Consider the following 27,948-nt stretch of genomic DNA (forward strand, 5'->3'; position numbering starts at 1 on the left):
AGCATTAGCATTTTGTTTACAATCTATTTACAACATGGACACACATGACAGAACAAGTGATGACTTTTTTTTGCCTAGATTTAAAATGAAAGTAAAATAATGTCGAACTAACTACAGTGAAGTGAGGACAGGTAAGGATGGCGCAAAAGACGGCAGAATACACAAGGAATTAAAGAGAAAGACAAAGATGTGGACAAAGGGAACAAGCTAGTACACCACAGAAAACAGAGCAATGATCAGTTATTCAAGCAGGTAAAATATAGACATCACGAGAACAGATACACTTGACTTTATATTTACTGAAACATAAAGTTGGGGCATTTAAGTATGTAGGGTACAACACTATTAATACTGAAAAACTAAAAAAAAAACAACAAAAAAAAAAAAAACCCAACCATCTTTACAAACATTTTCTCTTCAGATCCTGTTCATAGCTTGCGTAGCACCAGCAGGCCCATCAGCCATACCCATCATGGGCTGGGTTGGGCTGTGCAAGTGCTGTTATAGCTCACAGAGAAAGGAAGGTCATAAAACTTCTCTGAAATATTTTAAAGTATTTGTGAACATTTTGGTTGGATGTTAAGTTCTTAACAACGTTGACTAGGTTAAATGTTCCGTTGCCGTTACATTAAGGTTGTTGTTGTTGGTAAACAGTCCCTCTGCTACGATTCCATCCATAAAAAAAAAAAAACATAGAAGAACAAGAAGAAGCACAGTATGTGTAGCATGGTAGTTTGATAAATCAACTAAAGATCCCACATTCATGATGTTTTTTCTTCTCCTAAGCCTACGACCACCTTCTAAAATACAAATTAGAAGGACAATGAAACCCTGCAGACTCTAAAGATGATCTTCGGCTGGCCTTGTACTTTGAACTCAGCAAAAGACAATTTCCCCACAGGGACAGTTATCACTTTGACACATCATTATTCATTGTAAATGAGGGGTTTATTTTTATAGTTTGAACTATGACAATCCTTTTTTACTTTTAAATACCTCTCTGTTATCTGCATTTACAATTAGCAGGCACAGTGGCAAAAATTTAAAGAGTAGAAATAGTGACAACAGTTAGGTCATATACAGTCATGTCCAGAGTTTTGGATAGTTTTGACTTGACTCTTCAAGATTCAGCTCAAGTGCAGTTATTTAATCATCAAAGGGTTAAACAAAAATACTGCATGAACCACTAAAGAATTAAAACCTTTTTTTTTCCCCAATGCAGTTTCTTATTTTCAAGATGTCAGATATAATTGAAAAGAATGGGTGTGAGCTAATTTTTTTTTTGTTCTTCTTTCCATAAATTTAGCAGGTAAAAATAGATTCCAAGCATGGAATTTGCATTTGGAAACCATAGCTGTGAAATGTGGTCAAAAGGAATCTCAATAAAACTGAAACAGGCCTCATTCAAGGTCCCAAAACAAAGCAAATTCATTAGAAACACAAAGAAAAACCAGGGTTTTGGTAAGTTCTGGAGGAAAATAAGCCTGGATGATAAATGAAGGCAACAGGTGTATGATCCCAGGATCCTTTATACAATAAAAACACCAAACCCAGAAGAAACCAACCAAACTTCATAAAAACTATTAGAAAAGTCAGAGCACTTCTGGAATTGCACTCTTCAACAGGTTGAAACTCAAAGCGGCCCATGTCCAGAATGATGGAAAGAACAAAAAGATATTTGGGACAGCTCACAACCAATAACCTAACACAGTAAGGCCAATATAATGAATTGGCTTGAGTGGTTTCAAGTGGCTCTGGTCACTAGGATTTACCGATGACAGAAGTCTAAAGCAACAGATTGATACTTTCTGCTCATATTTAGCCAAATGCAGCAAAACTGACTGGACAGCAAGGGTAACTGTTCAGATGGACAATGACCGAAAGCATGTTGTGAAATGAACCCAGGAGTTTTTGAGGTTAATGACCTGGAATATTGTGCAATCGCTGAAGCAGCCCTCTGATCCCAACCTGGTTGAGCTGCATTTCACTTCCAAAGCAAACCTAAAGACTGAAGACAATAACTGAAAAAACCTTACAAATGTCCATGGGTTCTAGGCATCAATAGTTACTGAGTGCAAGTAATTTTGAACCGTTTATTAAAAGAATGACTATTTTATTTTACTAATTATATTTGAGCCCTAGAAAACAGGCTAAAACTGTTGTACTTCAACAGTTAATGCAGCGTTTTTGTTCAGACCCCTGAATTAAAACAAAGCCTCCACTTGAACTGATATTGATATTTTGATATTGTGAGTGCCACTGTTCAAACACTACACGTGACCAGATGTTATAGAAATAAAAAGCCACATGAACCTCATCTCTTGTGCTTCATTCATACCCCAATTCTAGTCCAGAACAACCACACACACGTATTCAAGCACACTGCGTACCCATAAATCTGTGTAACTGTGTACAGAATGTGAATAACTCACACTCAGAATTAATATAATTACAGAAGGTAAGTTTGCACATAAACCTCAACAGCATTTCTAAAAGATTTACAGAAGTGAAGTGCTGAATGGAAATCTACCTGAACAGAATAATTTAAAAACATCTGTAACACATTAGAATTAAAACATTTATTAACAAATAATTAACAGCTGAATCATAGTTGAATGATGTACAAAGTGAAGCGTAGCACTGGAAATGACAAGTAATAAATGTTTATCAAAAGAAAGGAGCGAGAGATGAGGGCTGCAGAATTAAAACATGGGGCTGACGATGCAACTAATCATGAGTGTAAGTAATGCCCAGACTCCTCCCCTCACTACATGAGCTTAAGTAGCTTTCTGATCTTGCTTTGCCTGTTCATAATATTGTAATATCGTTACTGCAGAAAAAAACAAAAACATGATCACCTTTTCACAAGGACAAGCCACAGAGAGTTCGGCAGAGTCGCTCTCTACCACAACAAAAGTCAGTCAAGAGATAATGCAAAGACTGCACAGCTAAGTGCAGTCACAAGTTGGCACCACCTTGTGAAAAGGGAAAACAGTGCATTGATAAACTGGCCAGCCTGAAGACAACGGTACATTCTGTGGATAATGCAAGTAAAGAACACGCAGACTGAGCCATACTCACGCTGACTGCTGCCATCAGCTGTTTCTTTGTTTGTTTGTTTCACTAGTATTAAGGACAAGGGTGGAGTGCAGATGTGGGCTTAGGATTCGGAGTGTACATGGTGCTGTCACACCGACCGAGATATGAAATAAATTAAAAATAAGATACGTTAAAAAGTCTGATCATTAAAATGCATTTGTACAGTAATAAATAGTTTGACCCTCTATTTACAGTTCACCAAACACTTGGAGTTTGCAGTTAAAAACCATTTAATGCTAAATCTTTCAAAAGCCATCTTAATTTGTTTTGTTTTGATTTTTCGAGGATGAGAGGGTTGGCGCTCAAGATTTCCCCTCTTCGTCATCCTTCCACTGGTAAGGAAGGCAGGAAGACAGAGAACAGGCAGGAAAGAAGACGCACGTGTAGAAATAATCTCCCCAAATATGTCTTTCCTGTGTTTCATCCTCAAAGAATTCCCAAATTTAATGATGTATTGCTGCAGCTGCTGTTGTGGTCGTTAAAGTTTTTTGTTAAATTTACCTCATATCACACACACACACACACACACACACACATACATACACATACACCCATATTCACACACACACACAGATTTTGAGCACCCGATGTCTTGCTCTGTCCTCACACGACGCATTTTGTATCCTTTCCGCAGCCTCTTGCTTGTTCTGAATAGTAGTTGCCACTAGACGCAGACCTAAGAACAGCCTTCTTTCCAAACTTTCATAAAACCAGTGAACCAAAAGCTAGAGCTGAGTCCGTAGGGCAACTTCTTCCAAATCCCTCTTAACCTCTCGAAGCATCAATTGATCTTCTTTTCATTTTTCAAGGAGCCGTTGCGTTTGTGTTTCCCATTGGCCATGTTCTCATTATGACAATGTCCATTGGCCATGCTGCCATCATCTCTGACGTTATCTCCTTTGCTGTGGTCCCTGGACTTACCCCTCAGCAATCGTGCCAACCGGCGTACGGCAAAGACTGCCAGAGCCATGGCGGCCCCTACAGTAATGACCACATCCAGCAGGAAATACTGGTAGAGGGACACCTCGTATACAGCTGAGCGCAGGTGGTTCGCACCGTTGTGACGGAGAATATAGCCGATCCAGTAAACAGCCCTGCTCACAGGGTGGCCTGGTTGATCTTTGTGAATATTGGAGAGATAACGGGCTTGCTGGCGGTACCTAGGTTGGTAGGTAGAGGCAAAGTGAGATGACATAAAAAATGAGGAAGGAGATTTGTTGAACAAACGCTGCAGTCACAACCAAATCAACATATAGCTTAAAATATGAAATATTATAGACACCATTAAATCACAATGACCTGATATCATGAATGGTCACCAGGGGGTGTGCTACGACGCAAGGAAAAGCTCAAAGTCAGAGTTCCCTGTGTGGCTTTCTTTATCTTGCTAAATCACCATAGTAACTACTGTTGAATACATAACCTAGTCAGGAGGTTATGTTCACCGAGAGAATCACCAGTTCTCTCTTTTATTGCATGTTTTAAGAGCAATGTAGACTCTCTGCAGGGAGGATACGTGTGCAAGTTGTTAAAACATACTTTATTAAAAACACTAAATGAAGCACAAACTCTAGGTAGCAATGCCAGAATGTGCATGTGCAGAAAATATATAAATGTTTTTGTATTTTAGCTATTTTTGAATTGCAGCCACTAAAATACACACCAAGAATATCTGTTCAATCAATAAAGTTAACTGGCAACTAACTAAAGTGATTTCCACGCCTCCGATATTTGCAATGGGACAGTAACATTTAATGTTTAAACGTATCCAATTAAAAGTTTCAGAGCTCTAATGTGTGTCTGTCCTCTTAGAAATAAACAGCAGCACAGAGCGCTGTTGACAGTAATTAAACTGAATTAAAATGTTTATTTTATCACAGTGCGTTAAATCACCAGATTAACTGTTTTCTGCAGCATTAATCTCTTGTCTTAAATCGCAACAATTGCATTTTACTGTTATTTTTTTAATGTTAATTAAAGATTTTTGTCAGGTTTGTTTAATCATCCTCGGCACCATCAGATAACATTCACTCAGAGGGATCATTTTGTGCAGAACAGCAGTCACATGATCTGTGAAAAACGCCTTTTTATGTGAATGGAGTCTCAAGCATAGAGCCCAGCCTAACAGAGAAAGTTGATAACCAACTTCATAACACCTGTTATCTCTGACTTGGGTTTTAGGTTCTAGGTAAGCTAAAGGAAGTCTGGCTGTGTTGCACTTCGATCGTAGCACACCCCTCAGATCTCACTGATAAAAGCAATAATACACAAAGCAGTACAAGACAAACTAACCTGGTGTCTGTGATGACGCTGCTCAGGGCTGTAAAGAGGTCTTCCTCTGTCATGTATTTCCAGTGCAACATGATTCCCATTCCCTTGGCTGCTACGCGCGTCATGGTATCATAATGGTCTCCAAAAAGAGGTACGCCCACCACCGGCACACCATGATACATGGCCTCATAGATGCTATTCAAGCCCCCATGGCTCAGGAACGCTCTTGTGTTAGTGTGACCTAGATGACAAGAAACAACAGGTCATTTTTTTGTATGTTAGGCATAAAGTTTTTGACGGGGCTGTTTTGCTAAGATTAGAAACAGTTTACAGAAACTGAAACAGCAGCACATCTTTGACAAAGAAAACCCCCCAAAAAGAAAAAGGAAAACATTTTAAGACCCTGGCTTAGTACAGTGGGTAACCATAACACCACAGAAAAAAAAAATATTTTTTTTGTCATTTTTCATTTTATAATGCTTCTCACTGTCCTAGTGTGTGTCCTGCAGGTAAAATGTTTGAGTTTCGGCAGTCTTGCCTAACCCAAGTGCCGTTACACCATCGCATAATAAAATCCTTGCTGTCAGTCACTGAATGTGCCATATTCCTCATTCCTATCAGGCACAATGAATCTGTGTGTATTTTTTCTGGTGACGTTAATAAGTAGGTAAAGGAGGGACCCGTACTACACAAAACCTAGTGAGCCGCACCCACAGGGTGAAACTGACAAAGCCTGAGGGATGTGTAAAAACTTGTCATCAAGCAGTAGGACAAAAAAAATTAACGTTCTTGAGAAGACTTTTTCAAGGCAAATATAATAACAGAAGAGCTAAATATTGTTTTTATTTTCTTTGAGTTTAGTTTCATTTAGTTTTCAGTGTGAGTTTACATCTTTCAGACTCGTTTCTATAATTTGAAAGTTTTATATTTGATATTTTTAATTATTGTAATGGGGGCTCTTCATCAGATTAGAATTTAAGAAGGTCTGAACAGATATTATAATACAAACACCACTTTGCAGAAGCAGTTAACTCACATACATGTTAGTGTTACCGTTTCAAAGAAATGCACCGAGGTCTGCTCATATTTGTTAAATTTTAATAATCTTGCAAAGACAAGATCAAAATTACATGTTCTATATATTTTTAATTAATTTTGCCATGAACATTAAAAATGATTTTTTAAGTACATCTATTTGATTTGTAGTTTTAGTTAACTATAATCACCTATAAACACAATATATTGATAAAAGAACTAGATGCTAAGTTTTTTTTAATGATCTCATGTCCTTACCTAATAAGTCATTCTGAGGCATCCAATCAACAAGCTTGGTGTTGTTGCCAAGGTTACTGGGTGGCACGCCAGAGAATCTGAGGAGGAGGAAACAATGCAGAAGACAAACACTGAAACAATGTATTTTAGTTTTGAGAAGAACATCTTAAATTTAAGCCAATTAAAAAAACCCCACAAACTTCAGGTGCTTTAAGTAAAATTTTATTAGACTGATGATATATAAACGATAAATAACGCACTTGCTAATATCTTAATAATGCTTAAAAGTGTGACATTATTTTAAAATGCTACCCAGACTTTATCAGTAAAACTCAGGTAAGAAAGTCCAAGTTTCTTCATACTCCACATACTGATACATTTGTAAAAACAGAACAATCTATATTTTTGGCTTTTGTCACATTTTGATACAAGTTTTTTGGTTTCTTTTTATTTGTTATAGTAGTTTCTTAAAAAGTGTTTGCATGTCACACTGTCACTTGATTGCAGTTTTTAAATGCTAAATGAGGTCAGTAATATAGAGCATGGTTGGAATAGCGTGCTGCCAGAAATAGTCCGTTTCCACCCACAGTGACTAACACCGCACTGTGGTGCAGTGGTAAACAGTGTCGGTGATGTAGCTCAAGCAGTCTAGCACCACATCCACTAATTATGATTCTTTCTGCTACAATGTATAATTTCTTAACACTTCTAAGACACTGGGGGAAAAATAATTGAAATTATGAAAATATAAAAGAACAAAATGGGACTACAATGCAACTCACTGCACAGGTTACTTGATTACTAATGAACACTTAATGATTAGTGTTAATTTCCACAATAATGTGCTCAGCCACATTTTTTTTTAACAATGTAGTGTTTTAACACAAAGATTTGGATGTTTAATCCAAAGAGATCAGAAGTTATCCATAAAGATTATGTGAGTTGTGTTCATCCTTCACATTATACTGAGGATTAGTCTGCCAGACAAATCATAGTGACTAACTTTAAAACGATATAACCCACAGACTAAACAGACAGTCTAGTCAATGCATTTGTTTAGCTGCTAAGAGCTGTGATATATGTAAATGGGGATAATAGTAAATGCCAGCCAGACAAGGTCATTTCGAAACTGTAAGAAAACGTATATACAAAATGAATCATGCATAAAATAAAGAAAATCTTATCTTTTGAAAACTGAGACCGATACTATGGCAACAGTGAATCTACACCGACCCATATTAACAAATTTTGTTGTCCACCTGCCAACACGTTTAGCAGCACATGGTAACATTATCTTATTTCTATTTTTCCCCCCCTTTTGTCCAGGCTCAAAAACCTTTTTGTTTACTCTGTCTCAGTTTACATTCTTTTGCTGATAATCTTTTTCTCTTTGGCTTAATGTGTAACTTCCCCTAGATAATGAGACGGCCCAGTCTTTGATAATTTTGTTAAATGGTGCGAGTCCTATCGTCAGTTAACCATATCTAAGACAGAAGTTCTCATACACAGGAGGTCACATTGTCTAAGGGTCAGATAGTGGAATGTATTTGTTCTCAAAAATATCTCGCAACAGTCACTGACTTTAAACTGAACTTTGAAGCAAACTGTGAAGCTGTGTGCAAAAAAAGAGGCTATCACGTTTGAGGAAGCTCTGTCATCGCCGCATTGATAAAACCCACTGATGGTTTTATCATGCTTCTCTCTTTTATCCTTTCCCTTGGTGTCATATCTGTAACGAACAGAAACTCACTCAATCAAATTGTTAAATGGTCTAACACTCTGATCTGTGAGCCACAGCTGAGCCCAGCACCCCTCTATACCCTGTATTTCTTCAGTATTTTGTATTATGCTTATCTGTTAGCTATGGTCCATGTTTGTATTCTCTTCTCCATTTTTCAATACAAACACACACCTTAATATCACAAAAAACTCTAGGACTGACTCTCAGGTAATAAATCTACATCGTTTACCTCTACGCAAGTTTCTGTGTGCAAAGTGTAGAAGTAAATTATGGGTCACTAAAACACTTGTCGAGTGGTTTCTGGCTGTCTGTGATATCGCCAACTGATCGGGGAAGACATATTTTTCACAGTCATGAGTGACTGAGAACCAAAGTTGCGACAAAACGACATGAAATACACCCGTGATTTATTTATTCTGAACTTCTCTTTCACACTCGTGCTGAGTGGGCCTCAATCAACTACTTTGTTGGTAATGGTCAATCTAAAATTTCAAGTGTTAAGCTGGGCTTACACTGTGCGATTTCTGGCCCATTTTGAGCCGATTTTTGAGTCGTGCGACTGTTTTGGTGATCGGCCCGATTTTGGCCTTCATCGTGCGTCGTGCAACCTGGCCCCACCCTATCATGTGATTTCCTGAGGTCAGATGGCCCAGGATGTGAGTGGGCGTTAAGGCGTCTGGGGAGGGAACTCAAAACTGGATTATAGATGGCAGACAGTTGGTGTCGTAAACCACCGCCTCTGTTCAAAGATGTTCGCTCACAGTGGACATAGATGGCCTCTTTCACTCCTCTTTTGAAAGAGGAGTGAAAGAGGGCCATCTGACCTCAGGAAATCACATGATAGGGTGGGGCCAGGTTTCACAATGAGCTCACCCGAAACCCTGGCTGATTAGGTCCCACACCCGCTTTCACACCTGGGCGCATGTGATTAGAGGATCACCAGGGGGTCCTTTGTCCCTCCTTGGGGGGATACTCCCACTGGGTTTAAATCTGGGACTCTCGGCCATTTGACCTTAGAACTGAAGAAGCTTCTCGGATGAGAGGTGAAACGTCTTCAAGCAACTCAAAGAAGTCCAGACGCTTTTCTTTGCAAACTCCTTTGACTACGATGACCTGGATGACTGAGAACCTTCACAGACATACAACCGTGAAAATAGTTTGATCTACACTGCTGCTCAATCACAGCTGCCTGATCAATGTTTTTCATTAGCAATTTAGCAAAGTTGATGGTGGTGGTGTGCGTGTCAGTGTGAGTGAAAGACAGAGAGGGAGAGCAAGCGACAGAATTTCTGTTGTAACCTTCATTTTTATGGACGCACAGTGTGAGCACTCAGGTCGCATCAGAGCATCGGACCGTATAGTGTGAGACCCTGCATCGTGACCGACGAACTTCTAACCCCTGCGAGTCAATCGTGCAGTTTGAGCAGCAGCTGAATCGCGCGACTGAAAAAAAAAAAATCGCACAGTGTATGGCCAGCTTTACCGATGCAGTTGCTAGCATCACGGTAGCAAAATCTAAACCTAGATGGCAAAAATTGCAAATCTCCAAGTTTATTATGAGTTTTATAAATGCCTTTGGTTATAGTATATCAGAAGGTTGTTCCAGAAAAAAAAACCCAAAAACAAACAAACAAAAAAAAAAAAAACACACTTCAGAAAATTTTTTACATACTTCTAGACTGACTGGAAATGTGGGTGTGTCTTTCTGGCACAGTACTGAACTGGTTTGAATCTAAGTAACAGGGACAAGTTTTGTCAACTGGCAGTTGCACTTCAGGACAAAAATGACATTACATTCCAAAGCATGCTACTTCAAACTTAAATCATGGAAACTAAAAGAAAATAAGTAAATAAAATTAAAAAGAAAAAAGAGTTTGTAAAAAAATTTCTTATTGTAATTATGCAAATTAAACACAAATCTGCAAACCATATCTCCAGGGGACTTCAAGCAATGACATAAACTTAATCAATCTTTTCATGTGGAAAACAATATTTCTTGATTCAATGATAAAAACTAGCTTTATGGACTACACCAGCTCGCAGTGGTTTTAAATCAGTGCCCCCCAAATCTGCAGTTGTGACAGGGATGTTTAACTGGGCTTTTTTGTTCTGCACATTGTGCAACTTAAAAAGTAAATGTTAAAAAAAAAAAAAAACACACACAACGTACAGTTGTGCTTACTCTTGATCTATTGTTTTATGTAAAGCCTTTAGAATTACCTTGTGGTTGAAAGCACCTAGACAAATGAACTTGATTTGCATCAACAAAAGCTGAAAAGCAAAAGTGCTTTTGTACTCACAGGTGTTTAGGTTCTTCTAAATGCCCGTGTATGTGTGCATGTAAGCGTCAATAGAAAATTTTTATATACTTTTTTTTATGTCTTTGACATTGAAAATGTTAAGTGGTGGAAGCAAAACATTAAAATTAATTATGTATTTTTTCTGACTGACATTTTTGGCAAGAATCCCTTTGACCGTCTACAGCGCCCGGCACATAAAACAGTGATACATTTTTTGTAGCAAAATTACATAAGCATAGCAAATACCTATAGAGCTTTAAACAATATCACCATCATTGATCAGGTGGCATTCCTTGCGGTTGTGCCACATGACTTACTGGTTGGAACAGTATGTTTATGTAAATAACAAAAGTCTTTCCAATAAGTTGACATTTTCCTAGAGCCACCTGACATGCAAAGTTTACCGAGCCAACCTACCTGAATTTTGCCGCCACTTTATATGTACACAGCACATTTTAAAAGTAGTGTTTACAAACTAAAAACCCAAGCAAAACTCATTAACTTAATCATCATAAGTCTCATGTTTATTTCTGGGGCACCCTGAACTCCAAGACAGAAAAAAAAAATAATACTTATAATTTCTTGGTTCATTTTCAATATATCAAAAATAAAACAATTCCATTGTATTTTATTTTGAATTTAATATTCATCACTTAAACACCATTTTCAATTCTCTTCTTGGTCTGCTCATTCAAACGGATGATTGTGCCGTGTGGCAATTTTGGAGGTTTAGATGCAAAAGCATAAAACAATATGTATAATTTGAAATGTACTGATAAAATGTATTTTTACTAAACAGACTCAACTCAACAAACCACCTCCTACATTTTTTTTAAAGAAAATAATGCACTCGACTCAAAAATATGCAGATCATGCCACTGACTAAATACTCATGTGTTTTTTTGTGTGGGGAGGCATTTCCGCACATTCAGCATATGCATGCTGCATTATGACTCCCATCTGTCCACCTCTATCTGCTTCCCTCCCCTGCCCGAACTCTTTCATCTGTCTTTAACAAAGCACCAATTCACTGTCCTGCCCATCAAAGCCTACATTCATGGAGCCAATTATCAATGACACGATTCATTTGGCTAGCTCCCTGTTCCTGTCATCAGCCTTCTTCCTTTTTTAACCTTTTACTTTAGAAGGGACACTAAAAGCTGCATTACCATACAATGTCACATAACTGTTGCCCTTTAAAAGAGGATCTTGCCTGTTTGCAATCTTTGTTTGTTCTCTCCTGTGATGAGATTCCTGTATAAAAAAACCTGATTATCATACCATGAAAAATTAGGGAAGTGAAAATGGGAATGCGTTTCATTTACTTTACACAAGAAAAAGATGATTCAGTATCATAAAATGTTGTACACATAAACGCAACCCTCATTACAACAAAAGCAGTGCCTTTTGTTTTAAATAGTCATCAAGTTGACACTGCAACCACAATGGGATCATCTGAGGTCCCTCCACCCAGTTTTTACAACAGTCAACTCTTGCAGTTTAACATTGCATGGGTAAGGCAAGTTGCTATAAAGTCGTTCCTCTTTACCACCCCTCTCACCAAAACTAAATAAAAGACGCCACGCATATGTACAATGACCTCATTTTACTAAGGCACAGAAGGTCAGTAAGCTAACACGAGGATTTACTAAATAAACTGGCACAAGACAAGAACAAAGGAGTCCTATTTCACCTTGAGCTTTAGCGATCTGTTTAATCTGTATTTTCCAAAAGAAAAGAAAACAATCCCAATAAGATAATCAGTAAAGTCAGCACAGAGGTCTTTTTTTTTAAAATTTATTTATTAGTGACTCTGAACTTTATCCTTGCACTTCTTGCCTTTTCTTTTTCACCACATGTGGGATCTAAAAATGTGATGATACTATACAAAGGCCGACTCGAGAGAAAAGGAATGGCACAATGTGGTATTATGTTTTTTTAAGTGCTACAATAAAATGAAGACTAATCACTAAAATATCTGTACTTGCAGTCCGAACACTGAAAACATGATGAGAAAACCTAAATCTCTGACCTAAAACCTAATAAAGACAACATGCAATGACATACCTACATTTACACAGAGGAAAACATAATGGAAGGTTAATAGTTCACTTGTATGACATCACTGGAAACTGTGTAGTCATCCCTCTACAGACCAGCTGCCAACCTCTACATCCAGGTGCCTGTTCTACATTATATACCCATCAGTGTAATGTTAAGTGTATCTACTGCAAATCAGTACTTTGCTTCTGGATTCACATTACAAAAAAAGTGTTATTATGTGATAAAATGTATATATCCTTAAACCAAATAGTTATCCTTTATCCCATACTTAGTTAAAATAATGTAGGTCAATGCGATAAATGAATGGCAAGCTTTTCAAATATACCTGTTAAGGATTAAAGGATTGATGGTTTTAAAGTAATATTAAAGTAGCCCCCCCCCCGACCTCTATCACTCAAGTTTCCTTCATTTTATTTTTAGAGTTTGTGACTCAGGTCAGCAGATAATTGCTACTGGACTGTGTAAATGATTATACTGAAAGATTAGATTTAAGGCACATTTATCTCTCTTTCAGGGTAATTGTGAACATTTTAACCCTGAAGGGCCTCTCGTTATTAATTAATCCCGAAAGCAGTAAACAGAACTGAATTTGCTGCAAATGCAGTTCTGCGGCTAAAAGTAAAGCAGCAAGTGTCGTGTCACATGGTCATACACTGTCTGCACCTCACTCACATACGCAAAGTGTGTTTATTAGAGCAATACTCGGGAATTACTTATCCTTGTGATGTGGCTAAATTTAGAAAGAAAAAAAAAATGCAAAGCTACTTCCATCGTTAAACTATAAAGGGACTATTATCTGATGTCAAGGTTTCCTGTGGCAAGAACATGTTTCAGCATTCATGGCGCAATTTTATTTGATCTACCTGATGACCTCTAGTAAAAAATGTTCTGTGGGGATGGACTTTGACCTCACAGGGTTGCCTGCCTCCTAGAAACAGAGCACCACCTCTAATTTACAATGTCAAACACTAGTATGATATTGCTGATTATAAAGTGGTGTGATTTCCTCTTTTTTGTATGTTTGTCACACTTAAATGTGACAAACACACAAATGCAAGTAAATGCAACATGCAGCTTCTAAATGAAGGTGTTTATTATTAAGGAGGAAAAAAAAACAAATCTACAAGGCTCTGTGTGAAAAGGGGATTACCCCCTAAACCTAATAAGTGGTTGGGCCACCCTCAGCAGCAACAACTGCAATAACTAGAGGTGTGTCCTTTACAGCGGTGGAATTTTGGCCCACCCATCTTTGCAGAATTGTTGTAATTCAACCACAGTGGAGGGTTTTTGAGAATGAACCACCTTTTAAAGTCATGACAAAGCATCTCAATCAGATTAGGCCACTGCAACATCTTTATTTTGTTCTTCTTAAGCCATTCGGAGGTAGACTTGCTGATGTGTTTTGGATCATTGTCATGCTGTAAGATACATGTGAGCTTGAGGTCACGAACAGATGGCTGGACATTCTCCTTCAGGATGTTTTGGTACAGAGCAGAAATTATGGTTCCATTTACCACAGCAAGTCTTTCAGGTCCCGAGGCAGCAAAGCAGCCCCAAATCATCACACTACCACGACCATATTTTACTGTTGGTATGATGTTCCTTTTCGAAAATGCTGTGTTACTTTTACACCAAATGTAATGGGACACACACCTTCCAAAAAGTTCCAAATTTCTCTTGTCAGTCCACAGAGTATTTTCACAAAGGTCTTGGAGATCATCAAGATGTTTCTGGCAAAACTGAAAGTGGTTTTCGTCTTAGAAATCTGGTAATTTTTTTCTTATGGTGGAGTAATGACCACTGACCTTAACTGAGGAAAGTGAGGCCTAAAGTTCTTTTGCTGTTGTTCTGGGGTCTTTTGTGACCTCTTAGATGAGTCATTAACCTTGAATTAACCTGAATTAACCTTTGAGAATGTTATGGTCTACTCCACTTTATCAGGCAGGTCTTATTTAAATGATTTCTTGATCGAGAACAGGTGTGGCAACCATCAGGCCTGGGTGTCGCTAGAGAAGCTGAACTCAGCTTTCCAAACATGTGATACACCACAGTTAATTTATATCATAACACCTTCATTTAGAAACTGCATTTTGTGTTTACTTGCATTATCTTTGTCTAATATTTAAATTTGGTTGATGATCTGAAACATTTAAGTGAGACAAACATACAGAAACATAGGAAATCAGGAAGAGGGCATACACTTTTTACCACCACTGCAGGTTTCTCCATAAAACACAACACACAACCAAAAAAAAGAAACAGAAAAGAAAAAAAAAAACTGTGCCTAGTGGAAGACTGTTGTTAATTTTAGGTTTTAGAAAGTTCTGTTCACATCTTTTAAATTGAAAGTAGAAAGTAGTAAATTGAAAGTAGACTCTTTACCTCCAGATAACACGTTGGGGCAGTCTGGCAAGGGCACCTGCGAGTTTGTGAGCAATGTCACTGGAAAGGTACTTTACACCGGCTCCAAATGACACAACTACAAAGCCATGCTCTTCTGTGTCTTTCACCCAGTCTTCAAAATCCTGTAGGAACATTAGGGGGAAAAAAAGACAAAGGAGGGATAAAGTACAACTTTATAGACTTTGTACTGATGTGTGTGAGCCTGAATGAGTAATATTACCAGACAACAACAATGATCAAATCTATCTGGTTTTCATCCTCTTAGCTTTTTTAAAAACAAACAAAAAAAACACGTATTTCATATTTGAAAGTGCTCAGGATTTTTTTAGAGCCTTAAAAACAAATGCATGACATCAGTGTCAATAAAACATGAATAAGTCACATAAACTTTGAACACTGTTTTAGTCATCTGCTAAGGTTTGCAGTCACGCCTATGTGATGATAGCATTTATTGTACTGATATAGCAGAGTTTATTGTGCACATCCATTTTAACAGGTTTGCATATAAATGTAGGATGACGATATAAAACTGAATAAATGCTACAATCTAACTTTAATATGAAAACACAGTACACTAAACTACTTTTTTAATAATGTTAGAACAACCGGTAATTATGTCTGAAGGCTGATAAGCACAGAGGCTCTAGAACCTAATAACATAACTATATTGCAGCCTGAACACACTGTAGAGATACATCTAAGTTCAAATCCTTTGATTTTTAGCATGAAATTATATGTCGATTAACAAAAAACTTAATACTCTCTACACCCTCAACCATTTAGTATGCATTTTGTACTACTCCCAGATTTTTCTATGTATGAGCTGATATAGGTGCAATCAAAAAACATTAGTCATTCCTGATCATCAGCAACCAAGCTCAGAAAAAGTGACGCTAAATAACATTCAATATGTACACAAGTCTTTTATAGCACATTTTCACCTATGCAAAATATAAACTCACAAAGAGGGTAATATACCTAAGGCTCCGGTCGCACAGGCCTAAGGCCACTTAGCAACCACAGGCAATCACCAATTGCTAGGAACAAATGTATATTCCCAAATGGTCAGGAGGGTTGCTGCCTGTCACTGTAAAACTGATAACTGCTAAAGCTCCAAAGAGACAGAATCAGTTACCACCTGACAACCACGGGTCATTGGGAGAAAAGAAAAAGTGGATTCTCCAACTGGTTGGCAAGTAATGCTCAAGCATTTCTGAAGATAGCTTGTCAGGCTGACATTTTAGTTTGAAATTCTAAGGTTTGGTATATTTAAAGTTTCTAAGAAAAACAGGACTTCTTGTTGCTCAAAGAAAACTCAGGGGAGACCTCTATCAAGAAGCAATGCCACAGATCCCTTTCAAGAGATCCCTTCATTTGAATTGCCTTTACTGGAAGTAACCCTGATGCCTACAGTTGGCCATGTAGGAGAGTGAAATCACCAGGGTAACAATACATTTGAGTATAGTTATCCATAATGGTGGACTGGAGCAGATGTCATTAACCCATGAATGTTTGTTTTTGAGCACTTCTGTATTATTTAAAGCCAAGTTGGGTATTTCTGTGCTCCAAGTTATAATTACTAATTGAATGTTTAACAGTCTTTGCAAGTTTGAGGCTGGCAAAGTATAGTATTATCTCTATGAGTTACAGCAAGGTTAAAACATTACCTTTTATGGCATCATTTTACAAAAAAAACAAAGAAAAAAAAAAACTTTTGCGTACTATTGACATGTTGAACCTAATATTCTAGCGATCCTAATTAGAGACTATCCAATACCTTAAATGCTCACTTTATTCAACGCTCTATTCAAATAAAAGATTTAAAACTATCAACACTACAACTGAAATAACAGAACCCACGGGTTCCTACAAACTACACTAAGCAATTTAAAACCACAAATCTACATATAAATCGAATACCATATGCTTTTAAAGCACTCTTCCTGGAAAAAAGGAGGGCTCATCCATGAGCAAACCTGCAACTTGAAACACTTGGTTGCAGGTGCTGTTTTTTGGGGGGGTGGGGGTGTTTTTCTTTTTCTTTTTTTAGTAACAGCCTGCCATTACTTGGACTACAGTGCTTCTCAATAGGCACTTGAAAAAAGAAATCATGACAAACAGTCATTTGAGTTTGGGTTTGCTAGGGTTGGATGACTGGACTAATCTATGTTGGCTGTTTGCAGTTGCTTTTTTTGTCCATGATTGTTGTCATTTTATTTTGCAAATTTAGTTGTCTGAGAATTTCAGTTGGTAGGTAATTAATTTTAAAAAGATGTGCCGTCTTCTTTTTGGTTGTGTTGAGCTAGAGCTGAGAGTTGACAGTTATGGAGATTCTTAGCAATATTATCTGGGAATGTAGTACAAGAACACTGTGAATGTTTCAACACCAACAAGTCTGTGCACTTTGATCATTTAGCATCACATGTTATTCCCAGCTTTTTATTCATTTACAGGCATTTACACATCCCTAAAAATATATTTGCTCTTACAGGTTGTTGAAAAGACAACAGGCCTGATGTGCACTTAAGAAACCATTAGTTTGTCCTATAGTAAAATATATTTTTGTAAAAGTGAGGATGGACTGACCAACAGTGGTTGGGGACTGATCAGGGAGCAGCCATGTTGGAGAGACAGGATTGCCGGACAAGTAGAGAGAGAGGCAGGTTAACGGTCCAGCTGCAGGAGCTAAGGCCGCCCTGGCACAGAGCAGCTTCACGGGCACACTGGGCTCTGTGTCCCAGCAGCATACCCCCTACTGTCCCTACAACGCGGCCTTAGTGACCCCATAAAAGAGTCTCAGTGTCCCCAGAGTTAGCGTTAGAACAATGACCTCGTTCTCCCTCCACTTCCATTATAACCCTCCACACAACACTGCACAATACTCCCTATTGGCTGGTGTGGCATTCCTAAAACCCTCCGCAGCAGATACCGACAGCCCGCGCTCGCAATGTCCAAACGCTGGACTAACCCCCCCCATCACTACCCGTCTCTCCTCAACACCCTTCCCCCTTTTGCTCAAAATCTACCGTGTCCATTGAACCCAAACCAATCCTCGCACCAGACTTTTCTTTGTAGCACATTGTGATTAGAAAATATCACAAGTGATCCAAAAAAAGATAATGGAAACAAGCTGGTGTGAATAACGGCAAACTGTGAAGACATACAGAGGAAGTCGTTTCAAGAGATGAAAGTGCAGAAAAACAATTCATTAACTAGAGATGTGCGAATTTGATTGAAATTCAAGAGGAATGTTGCAGCCAAGCCTTTGCGAGTGCCCAAAGGGTTGTTTTTTAACAAGTGGTTAATTACTCCTCAACTATTTTTGAAAAAAAAAAGAAGCCAAAGTTCTATTGGCTCCAAATTCTCGTGTGACGATTTCATGTTCGTCACTGTTAACAGAATACATCTGACAACTGACTATAAGAAACAGGGATTAGCCATTATTTTCTACTTAATGATACTGCAGTTAAATAGAATAAGGCCTTTTCTGAAAAAGGGCTGCGTCTTTGATTTACTCTGAATAATTCAGTGACAAAAGAGAAACAGTTTGCAGAATGGATTTAGGCTAAAGAATGAAAAAAATAAGGAGTATGTCCTTTCTCATGCCTTTGTATTACCTCTCATAACTCTTCAGGGTTCTCAAACACAGACCACACCCATAACGAAAGCTTACAGTATTAATGTTTGTAAGTAGCATTAGTTTGAATGCTATGCAAACAGAAAAAATATATATATAAGTTCTTTCCCCCTACTGAGTATCAGTATGAAAAACTAAATATTAGTAAAAGTCTTGGGAAAAAATGCAGCTTCCCATTCTGACCAATAAAGCCACATATTTGCATAATGACCTGTTTCAGCTCTGTTCACATGAGCCAGCCGTTGTACTGCAGTGCTTTTGTCACCAGTGCATAAGAGGCCTCCTATAGAGGCCTCTGTGAGCACTACATGCAGATGCATTCATGAAATGCAGGCTCCATTGTGTAGATCTTGAAATGAATAAGCCTATCTCAAATACAAAGTTAGCATTAGGCCTGAGTACAAGAGAATAGGACATGTAAAGGCGTGAGGTGCCACACCTGAGAATTTGAATGCTATAATTGTTGTACTTTTAACATTTGCTGCTTTCTTATGATACTGTCAGCAGTGTTTCATATGAAGGACTGATTCAAGACTACGGTCACATTTGTATCAGTGTATTAAAATATCTTGCTGTGCGAGCTGTTTAAATGCTGCATTAGCCAAAAACAGACTGCACAAGTTCTCTCGGACATGACAAAATAAAACAACCCTTGTAATAAGCTCGTCAGCTTTGTGTACCCTTTTGGTACTGACCTGTGGGAGTGGGCTGGGAGGCTTGGTGAGGATGCCACCTATGTACACCACATGTGGAAGAGTGGGTCTGGGGAATTCCAGAGCCATGTCAGTGCAGAGCATCCACAGCCGGCTTCCCTGCACCAAGTCAGCCATGGCCACTTGAGGCTTTACTCCGTGTTTCTTCATAATCCGGTCATACTTGGGCAGTGCGATGTAATGGACTCCAAAGCGCTGCACGAGGTAAACAGCTGTGTTTGCGATCCTCTGCATCAAGGACATGCGGTCGGTCAGCAGCGAGTTGAATTCCGGTACGTATGATAACGGGGCCGGGGCTCCAACCTCTGCAGGGTACCACAGGCCGGTGCTGAAAACAGCATATTGCACACCCAGGATATGAGCAATCACAAAACCGCACATTTCATTGGGGTCCACTAGCAGCAGGTCAAACTTGGCCTCTTTCAGCCGGTTCATTACTTCAGTATTGCCAACGACAGCATCGCAGTTCTGAGAGTAGTGGTCAAGAATGTCAAACAGTTCGAGAAATGTCAGGCGGCCTGAGAAGATGTTGGTGACTTTGGATTGGAGAAAATTGTCAGCTGTGGTGCTGTTAAAGATCCCTTGATAGCGCTGTAAATGGTAGTGAGGAGAGGGCGGGACCTCACGACCCTCTGAAACTAGAAAATGGGTCTCGTGGCCCTCCTTGTGTAGAGCTGTTGCCAGCGTTTTGAAGATGTAGAGGTGCGATTCAAACATGATGGGTGGGACCACAATCACTTTAGCGGCTCTTGTCGTACTGGGACTCCACGTGAGGAGGCCCAGGAGGAGTAGGAGTGATGAGGGTAGTAGCATAGCTGAAACAATAATAATAATAAAAGAAGAGCAATATTAGGATTACAGCTGCAAAATGCACAGTACAGACATTCCAATGCAATATTATAATACAGATATAGATCACTGTTTATCCAAAAGCAATGCATCATAAAGCCTTATGTTTACTAGGAGTTAATTGTCTGTGCGCTTTGCACCTTCAAGGAGGAGGCTGATGGAAAATTACTAATCAGAAAGAAGCCCGATCAATACCGAGAGAAGAAACGGCCAATTAGACGAGTTTATTAAGTCGAGATAAACCTTTATCTCTATCAGCAGAGCGTGATTCAGAGAGTTGAAAATCTTATTTCCTGTTCATTGAACTTCAAGCCTTGAATTGAATTCAGCTGTATTAATTTTCTTTCAGTTCTCTCATACATACAAATCAATATTAAGAAATTACAAGGTCTCAGCTTTTGTGCCGTTTCATTTTTCTGGCATCAAAACGTTACATTTCCTTATCAACTTCTTCTTTCTTCTGACGTACTTCGATTCCACCGCTCCATTTCTAATCAGCCTGTGCCCAACTGTCGCTGACATGGTGTGGGTAGCACCAACGTCATTCTGAACCTCCAGCCGCCCTATTCACAAATACAAACACAAAGAGCTATTATTGAGCCTCCATTGCATAGCCTGTGCCCTATATGCCTACACTCATTCTCTCTCTCTCTCTCGGCCCCTCTCACTCGGATTAATGATTAACAGTAGAAGCCTCTTTATGGAGGGTCATCCATTACGCAGGTTACATTAATATACAGTGGCTAACCCATACGTTGCTACGGGTTTTACACTTTTAGCTGTGTGGTGATGACATCCAAGGGAAATGTATAAGTTACACTATATAACAATGGGTGCTATTTAAATACCTGTAGATGAATGTAGAAAGTTATATATCGGTCTGGAAGCGTTTCAAGGGTGAGCCATTTATGATATCCTCTCTGTCCCACAATACAGCTCCTGCATTTTGTTTTGTCATGGCGCAAGTGATATCTCCTGATTGTATTACAATTGCACCGGTTGATTCTGCTCACCTTATAGCATTCGATCACAATAGGAAGCCACTTGTTTAACCACAATATGGAGTTTCTCTCTGCAAGGCCAGGTATGAAGAGGACTAAAGGCTGTCACCATTTTGCATTAAAATAGCCTCTGCATGTTGTTACAGAAACTTCTCAGCGCAGACTGTTGATGGTAACTATAGAAACCAGCCAATGTCTACTGAGGACTAAGATGCGTCATGACTTAGGTTACCAACAATGGAGTCTGGTTACCGTGTGTGCAGGGACAGCCGAGGAGAATTGAAGGATATAATATTATGGGATTATATGGATGGAGACAAATGAGATGGGGAAGATTAGAGCAAACTATGAACTTATTTTAAAATGAATGAAAGCTTGGGAAGACAGCTATTGTAGTTTGTAAGTTAATAGTCCCAAGTGAATGCTGGGAGATAAATCAGTGTAATGTTGATACTTTTGATATTGTGCCATTCATCTTACGAGCTAAGCCACTGTTAAAATATACAAATGTAATCAGACAAATGTGATGTAGCCAGTAATGGCTGCAAAAATCTACAATTAACATCTTAGTCTGCCCATGCAGGATACTGATTTCCTTTAGATTTACATGATAATTAACAATGATAAATAAACTATTAAGATGAAGAGATAAACTTTGTACAGTGCTTAACAAATTTATTAGACCACCACCCAATGTAAGGCTTATGCCACAGCTGCCCTAAATTAACAGTATTGGTCAATTGAAGAAAAAAAATCTAAATTTAATGCATCTGCAACGGTTAATCTTCCAGTGCGCACCAGCTCTTTAATCAAAAAGATAGAGACTCCATTTTTTGTTTTTGATGAAGATGCCAAATTACAGTTATTTAACAGAAAAAAAAATAGTTTCAGTCGTTGAATGTGATGCTTGATCAATATCTGACAGCTCAGACATGTCCAGACTAAAATTTGGTTGCACGATAAAAAACAATATAATCTTTAGTTTTACACAAGTTTTTGGCAGATTTCTAAAATGTTTGTTTTTTTATGACAGCTGGTCTAACAAATTAGTTAGGCGGTGTATGTAAGAAAAAAAAATTATTATTAATGAACAGAAAATGCTCTGGACCCACTATGCTTCTACTAATGTTTACCATAAGTCCACAATTCTATCCAGTTAAACAATAAAAAAAAATAGTAAATGTCTTTTAAAGTTCTGCTGTAATGTATAACTGTCTATAACTTACATCCAAAACTAAAACTTCAACTGATGTGCAACACGTTGTTACTGCTAGATTTTTAAGTGCATCGTACACTCCAATACAAAAATTTTAAAAAAAAACAACTAAGCATAGCAACCCTTCTGCACAATAATTTTTATGTTATTATTCAAAATCAACACAAAAGTAACTGAGAAAGAAACCATTTAATAGTTTTTGAGGCGGGAAAAGGGACTTTAACTATGTGATTATCTTAAAATTAGTCTTCCATTCAGGTTCTCTGTTATGTAGCATTTTCTGCACACATAATCTCTTATGCGTTACTAAAAATCAAACCAAGTATAGTTTTGGCAGGAAGCACTTTTATCCAATCAGTGCCACAACATGGTAATTATGGTGATTAACACTCTGTAATGCAGACTAACGTTTTCGGGATGTAACACAGCAGGAGGAGGCCCCTTGCTGTTTCCACAGTAGGGGTTCATTAGTTCAGTTCACCCTGGTGAGAGCGGAGATGTGACATCCAAGAGCTGATATTAAGTCAAACACAAGTCAGCCTTTAGCTATTTATTTTTGGCTCATATCTCTCAAGTGGAGCGAGATAAACTGGTCTTAGGTTTATTTGCTGCAAAAAAAAAGAACGCAACTAAGGACCTTGAAGGGCAAGACTCACTAGCCTGGGGTAATAACGCTTGAATTTTAGAAAAATCAAAGAAAAACACTCTAAAAGATTAAATGGGCCCAGACATCCAGATGATGGTAGCTTTGAAGTCCTATTGCTCGGCTAGCTGGTGACTACGGGCTGAAAACAGCTTCGTAACCTGCCGAAAGGTGTTAAGGGTGATGCAATCCTTTTCTTTTAAATCATGCCTGAGGTTAAACCCTCATAATGAAATCTGACATAGCAACACGTATCTGGGCCTAGTGGCTGCATACGAGTGTCATCAACAAAAAAATGCAAGTGCACGTATGTGTGAAAAGTTATAACAGGTCAAGTCTATAAAAGGTTAGTTGAAATTCTGTGATATCTGCAAACACAATACTTTGTACCGTTAACTCTAAGATGGAAGGTGATGCAAGAGCACTTCACAGATAAGTAAAGGTCAAGAGCCTTTAGATCTTGAATTTTGGTGAAAACAAGCTGAAAAGTGGGGGGTAAAAAAACCCAAAAAGCAACAACTTGGCTTTCCCAGGCCAAGACATGTGAAACGCTGTTTGTAATAGCAACATGGCTTTTTCTTCTGCACGCCCTTATCTCTTAAAAGCTTCATCAGCATTTTAAGGAAAAGGTAATAAGCACACTGGCTACAGGTATCTGCTCAGAGATAACGTGTTCTCTACTGACAAAGGGAAAAATCATAGCTAAATAGGTCTTTAGAATTATACTTCCATTAAATCATAAGAACTCTGTCAGTCAACAAACCAGAAAAAAATTTTGTCTCATTCTATTTAACCTTTTTGTCCAGTATAAGGTATTTTCCCCTCACCTTTACCTTACCTTTACACCTTTACACCTTTACCTTGATTCTGTACACGCGACTACCCTTTTACTGCTCCCTCCCTTTCATCATGATTATGGCACTGCTACACAAAAACAGGTCGGACAGGCTCAGTCTTTTAAAACGTTGTGTCAGCAAAGAAAACAAAGAACTAGACTGGTACAGAGTGGATGAGTTTACAGTGACGGTATCTCATTAATGTGAACTACAGATAAGGAAGCACCAATCTACGTGGTCAGACATGGTCTGTCTTTTTCAAGAGATAAACACTGTCAGGAAATAAAGAAACTAAAAAGGAGACTGGGATAAAACCAGTGTGTTCCAGCAACCGATGTGAGCCAGAAATAAGGAAGCAGTGATGAATGTGATAGGGGAATTTACAACCATCACTATTTGCTTTAAAATATGAACAATGAGGAAACAAAATAGGATTAGTGAGTACACAGTTTGGTAAGTATGGCAGGCTGTCACAGTCTAGGAGAGTTATCCTTTTATCCCTTATAATAAGGGTAAGATTTGAGCAAAGGCACACGTCATAACACAAAGCAACAGTCTGACTGTTAGATCAATACCGCAAAGAATTTCTGAGGACGAAATTCATCCCAATCGAAATTCAACTTACGTTGGTCTGTTTAGCAGTGACTGTCACACTTGAAAGCAAGAGTGACATAACTACCTCTGGCCTGACAGAGACTGAGCAGTCAAGAAAAAGAAAAATGTCAGCTGATCACTTTGCGTCGGAGGAACAGGATTGGCTTAACAGGTGCTCTGATGTTGACCCTCCCACAAGGAAAAAAAAAAAAGTCACAGAGAATCGCCGTCTTTACGCTTGGTATTGAAATACCTTAGCTTAAGGTCATATAGGACAGTCCACTGGACACGTGATATTAAACTGTAAACACTCAACATCTGGAATGGAACATTAAAGTCCGGCCAACAGATTTGATATCATGCGTGATAAGTAAGCTAACTCAAAAAAACCCACACCAATGTAGTAGTGGTCGTGTTTGCCTATTTCTACAACTCTTTATATGTTTTACAGCTCTCTATATATATCGATCATAGCTTAAGTCATGGGAGAAAGGGTTATTTAAAAAAAAAAAAAAAAAAATCTCAAGTCAGAACGCAAAATCCAGGACAAAATTATTTTTATGAGGAAAATGTATGAATAAAGTTGCCCACACAGACACACCACATATCAACTGCAAATGGATCAGCTTTGAATTAAAAAAAGCGAAACATATCTCGCTAAAGTCATGGAGAGAAAGGCTTATTTAAAAAAGAAAAGAAAAAAAAAAAAAAATCCTTCAAGTCCAGAAGCGCAAAAATCCAGGGATCAAAAATTATATTTTTATGAGGAAAAATGTATGAATAAAGTTGCCCACCACACAGACACACACACATATCCAACACTGCAAAATGGATCAGCTTTTGAATTTAAGGAAAAAAGGCGAAACAATGATTCTCGGCTAAAGAGAGACATTTTCGGCATGGATATTTCGCAAGGGACGTGAACACAGCATAAGACATCAACCTGACTACACCTGCACCTCGAGGGGGATGGGGACAGCCGGCTGAGCTTTAAGAAAAGGTAAGAAAGTAGCCTGTAACCTGTCATCTTCATCAATATCAGCCACCTGTATTAAAAAATAAAACTGCCAAGTTTTATGGGCGAACCAGGTAACAGCACCTGTTGATTAAAAATTCGCCTGGGTTGGCCTTACCTGGGGACTTCAGTGTAGTTCGGGAGAAATTAAATCTGAAAGTGCAGCAGTCTCGATTTTCCTGAAGAGTCGTGGAGAGACAACGCAAAAGGTGGTCAGTAAAACACGTCCCCCAGCAACCGAGAACGAGCGGAGGGAGCATTAAACTCAGAATCCCACACAGGAGTGGCCGAAAGGCGGGACTATCTGTGTTGCAAGATGGAAGTGAGGGAGTGGCAGAGAGAAGGGAAAAAAACCCGACGGAGCGGTGGAGCATAACAGCCCATACAGGTAAGCCTACATACTGGTTGTAGCTGACTCCGTTTGTGTTGACACAATCGGGGATTTTTGTTTTGTTTTGTTTTTAATGAGCGTAAGGTAAGGTAAGGTAGAAAAGGAGGCACCACCTGACCCCCTGCTTCGGATGTTAAGTCGATTAAATCAAGCAGAAAATTCAATTATATTCACTTTTATTTACTGTTATTTGTAGCCACTATCAATGAGTTTGGACTTGTGTAATGACCGGATATTATGAGGTCTCGTAGTATCACTTCATAAGGCAACCTTTACAAAAGATTTCTTTATTTCTCTCACCTTTTATGTGGGTGTGTTTCTAATTAGTTCCTGGTGGTGCCGGTATTCAACACTCGGCCCACCGAAACTCATAAACTGGGTGTGAGCAACTTCAATACGCCGTCTGTACCATTTCTTTTAAGTTTGTTTTAACAGTAAGAAGAATTATAATGGATAATCAAACGATATCAGCTGATGACGGTGTGAATAAAAAATATATATATATATATCCCAGATCATCCATTCACAGGAATACAGTACTATATGCACACTAGACCCGATATTAGCTGCTTTGCTGTTATTGCTTTTGGGAAAGTGGGCCTACTTAACTCCCCACCTACAAAAAGGTATGAATAAGGGAGAGATTCTTATCAGACAGCAAAGAGGTAGAGATAAAGAATTTAGTAGGGGGTGATTGCGATAAATGCTGACGGTGTAACTTGTAACTGGTGTAGCTGTTACACAAAGAAGCAGGTCTGTTTACACAGCAAACACAGGAAAATAGGTGGGAATGCAACGTAATTTGGAAGGTGGGGTTGGGCAGGGTGGGGTTGGGGTTGGGGGACACTGGAGAGCAGGGCCATAATGTGTGTTGCCAAAGACAAATGGATGGTTCTTCTCTAATTCACAGTGATCCATTTGTTTATAAGCTTGCCCTCCACACACACACACAGACACACTTTTTTCCCCCTGATACATTCAGTGCCCTCTCCATCCCATTTCCTCAGCTATTCCCTGAGTCATCACAATATGCAATTCAGCTGCTGGCTGCTGGGCCTGAGCATCCACTCAGTCCGCCAATCCAAAGGGAGGCCTGTATGTGGATTTAGAGCGTATGCAACCGTGTACTTGTTATTTGTCTGTGAGCTGGCCTTCAGCCTTCACTCTCCCTCATTATATGTCTCTTTCCTACTCTACCCCCGGACACTATTTCTCTCTGTTTCACTCTCTCTTTTCCACCCCCCTCCCTCTTCCAATGCTATTGTCTTTCTCCCCCACCCCCCAGATATCAGGTGCGTTACCTGAGCCCCATATCAATAGTTAATCACCCTGGGACACTCAATCTACAGCTCGCTGGCGAGGTCTCCCGTGGAGAGTTGCGGCGTTCGTGGTGTGCGTCTTCATCTGTGTTTGAGAACAGAAAGCCTGCAAAGACTTTTATATTGTGACAGAAGTCAAAAGCTGCTGTGTGTGCTGGGAAGGAGAACAGGCAAGGACACAGCAAAAAAGAAGAGAGAGAGAGAGAGATCAGTGAAAGAAGTGTAGACACAGAGGGAATGGGGTAATAAAAATCACACTACACATGAGTGCATGTACCGGAAATGCACAAATCTGACAAATAAGTGCTTGTGTGGAATTTTAGTTTGCGCCTGTTTGTGTGTTCAGGGAATATAAAACTGACATGGATGGGGAGCAGTCCTCAGCAAAAACATGACTGGGCAGTAGTTGGAGGACAACGAATGCTGAAATGTTTGATTCATTTGTGTTTGTCTTGTAAACTGGACCAAAATAAAAATAAAAAATGGGGCACTGTGCTTCATGTCCTGTGCTATCCCCTAGTGGAGAAACAATAGTATTACAATGTAGTGTGAAGCTTCCAGTGCTTACGTGTTTAAAATAAAGG

At 38.8% G+C, this 27,948-nt stretch overlaps 1 protein-coding gene and 1 long non-coding RNA gene across 4 annotated transcripts; one reads left to right on the forward strand and one right to left on the reverse strand.

The window, feature by feature from the left end:
- Positions 1-435: 435 nt before the first annotated feature.
- On the reverse strand, positions 436-25,947 carry ugt8 (UDP glycosyltransferase 8). Of its 3 annotated transcripts, XM_005458742.4 has the most exons (7): positions 25,773-25,906; positions 20,819-20,912; positions 19,483-20,315; positions 15,130-15,272; positions 6,664-6,740; positions 5,392-5,611; positions 3,881-4,259 (listed from the first exon to the last, which is right to left on the reverse strand). In XM_005458742.4, exons 2-7 carry the CDS (start codon positions 20,835-20,837, stop codon positions 3,881-3,883), a joined length of 1,671 nt encoding a protein of 556 aa, XP_005458799.1. In that variant the 5' UTR covers positions 20,838-20,912; positions 25,773-25,906. The 3 variants fall into 3 exon arrangements, with proteins under 3 accessions (XP_003454282.3, XP_005458799.1, XP_025763510.1); XM_003454234.5 differs by lacking the exon at positions 20,819-20,912 and having other exon boundaries at positions 436-4,259; positions 25,773-25,947; XM_025907725.1 differs by lacking the exons at positions 20,819-20,912; positions 25,773-25,906 and adding an exon at positions 20,735-20,755.
- LOC106098903 (uncharacterized) lies at positions 25,360-27,948 on the forward strand. Its single transcript, XR_001225226.3, has 4 exons — positions 25,360-25,639; positions 25,729-26,042; positions 27,331-27,606; positions 27,711-27,948. It is a non-coding gene; the product is annotated as an uncharacterized LOC106098903 (long non-coding RNA).

Source organism: Oreochromis niloticus, linkage group LG6 (assembly GCF_001858045.2).
Source record: "Oreochromis niloticus isolate F11D_XX linkage group LG6, O_niloticus_UMD_NMBU, whole genome shotgun sequence".
In the NCBI taxonomy this organism is placed as follows: Eukaryota; Metazoa; Chordata; class Actinopteri; order Cichliformes; family Cichlidae; genus Oreochromis; species Oreochromis niloticus.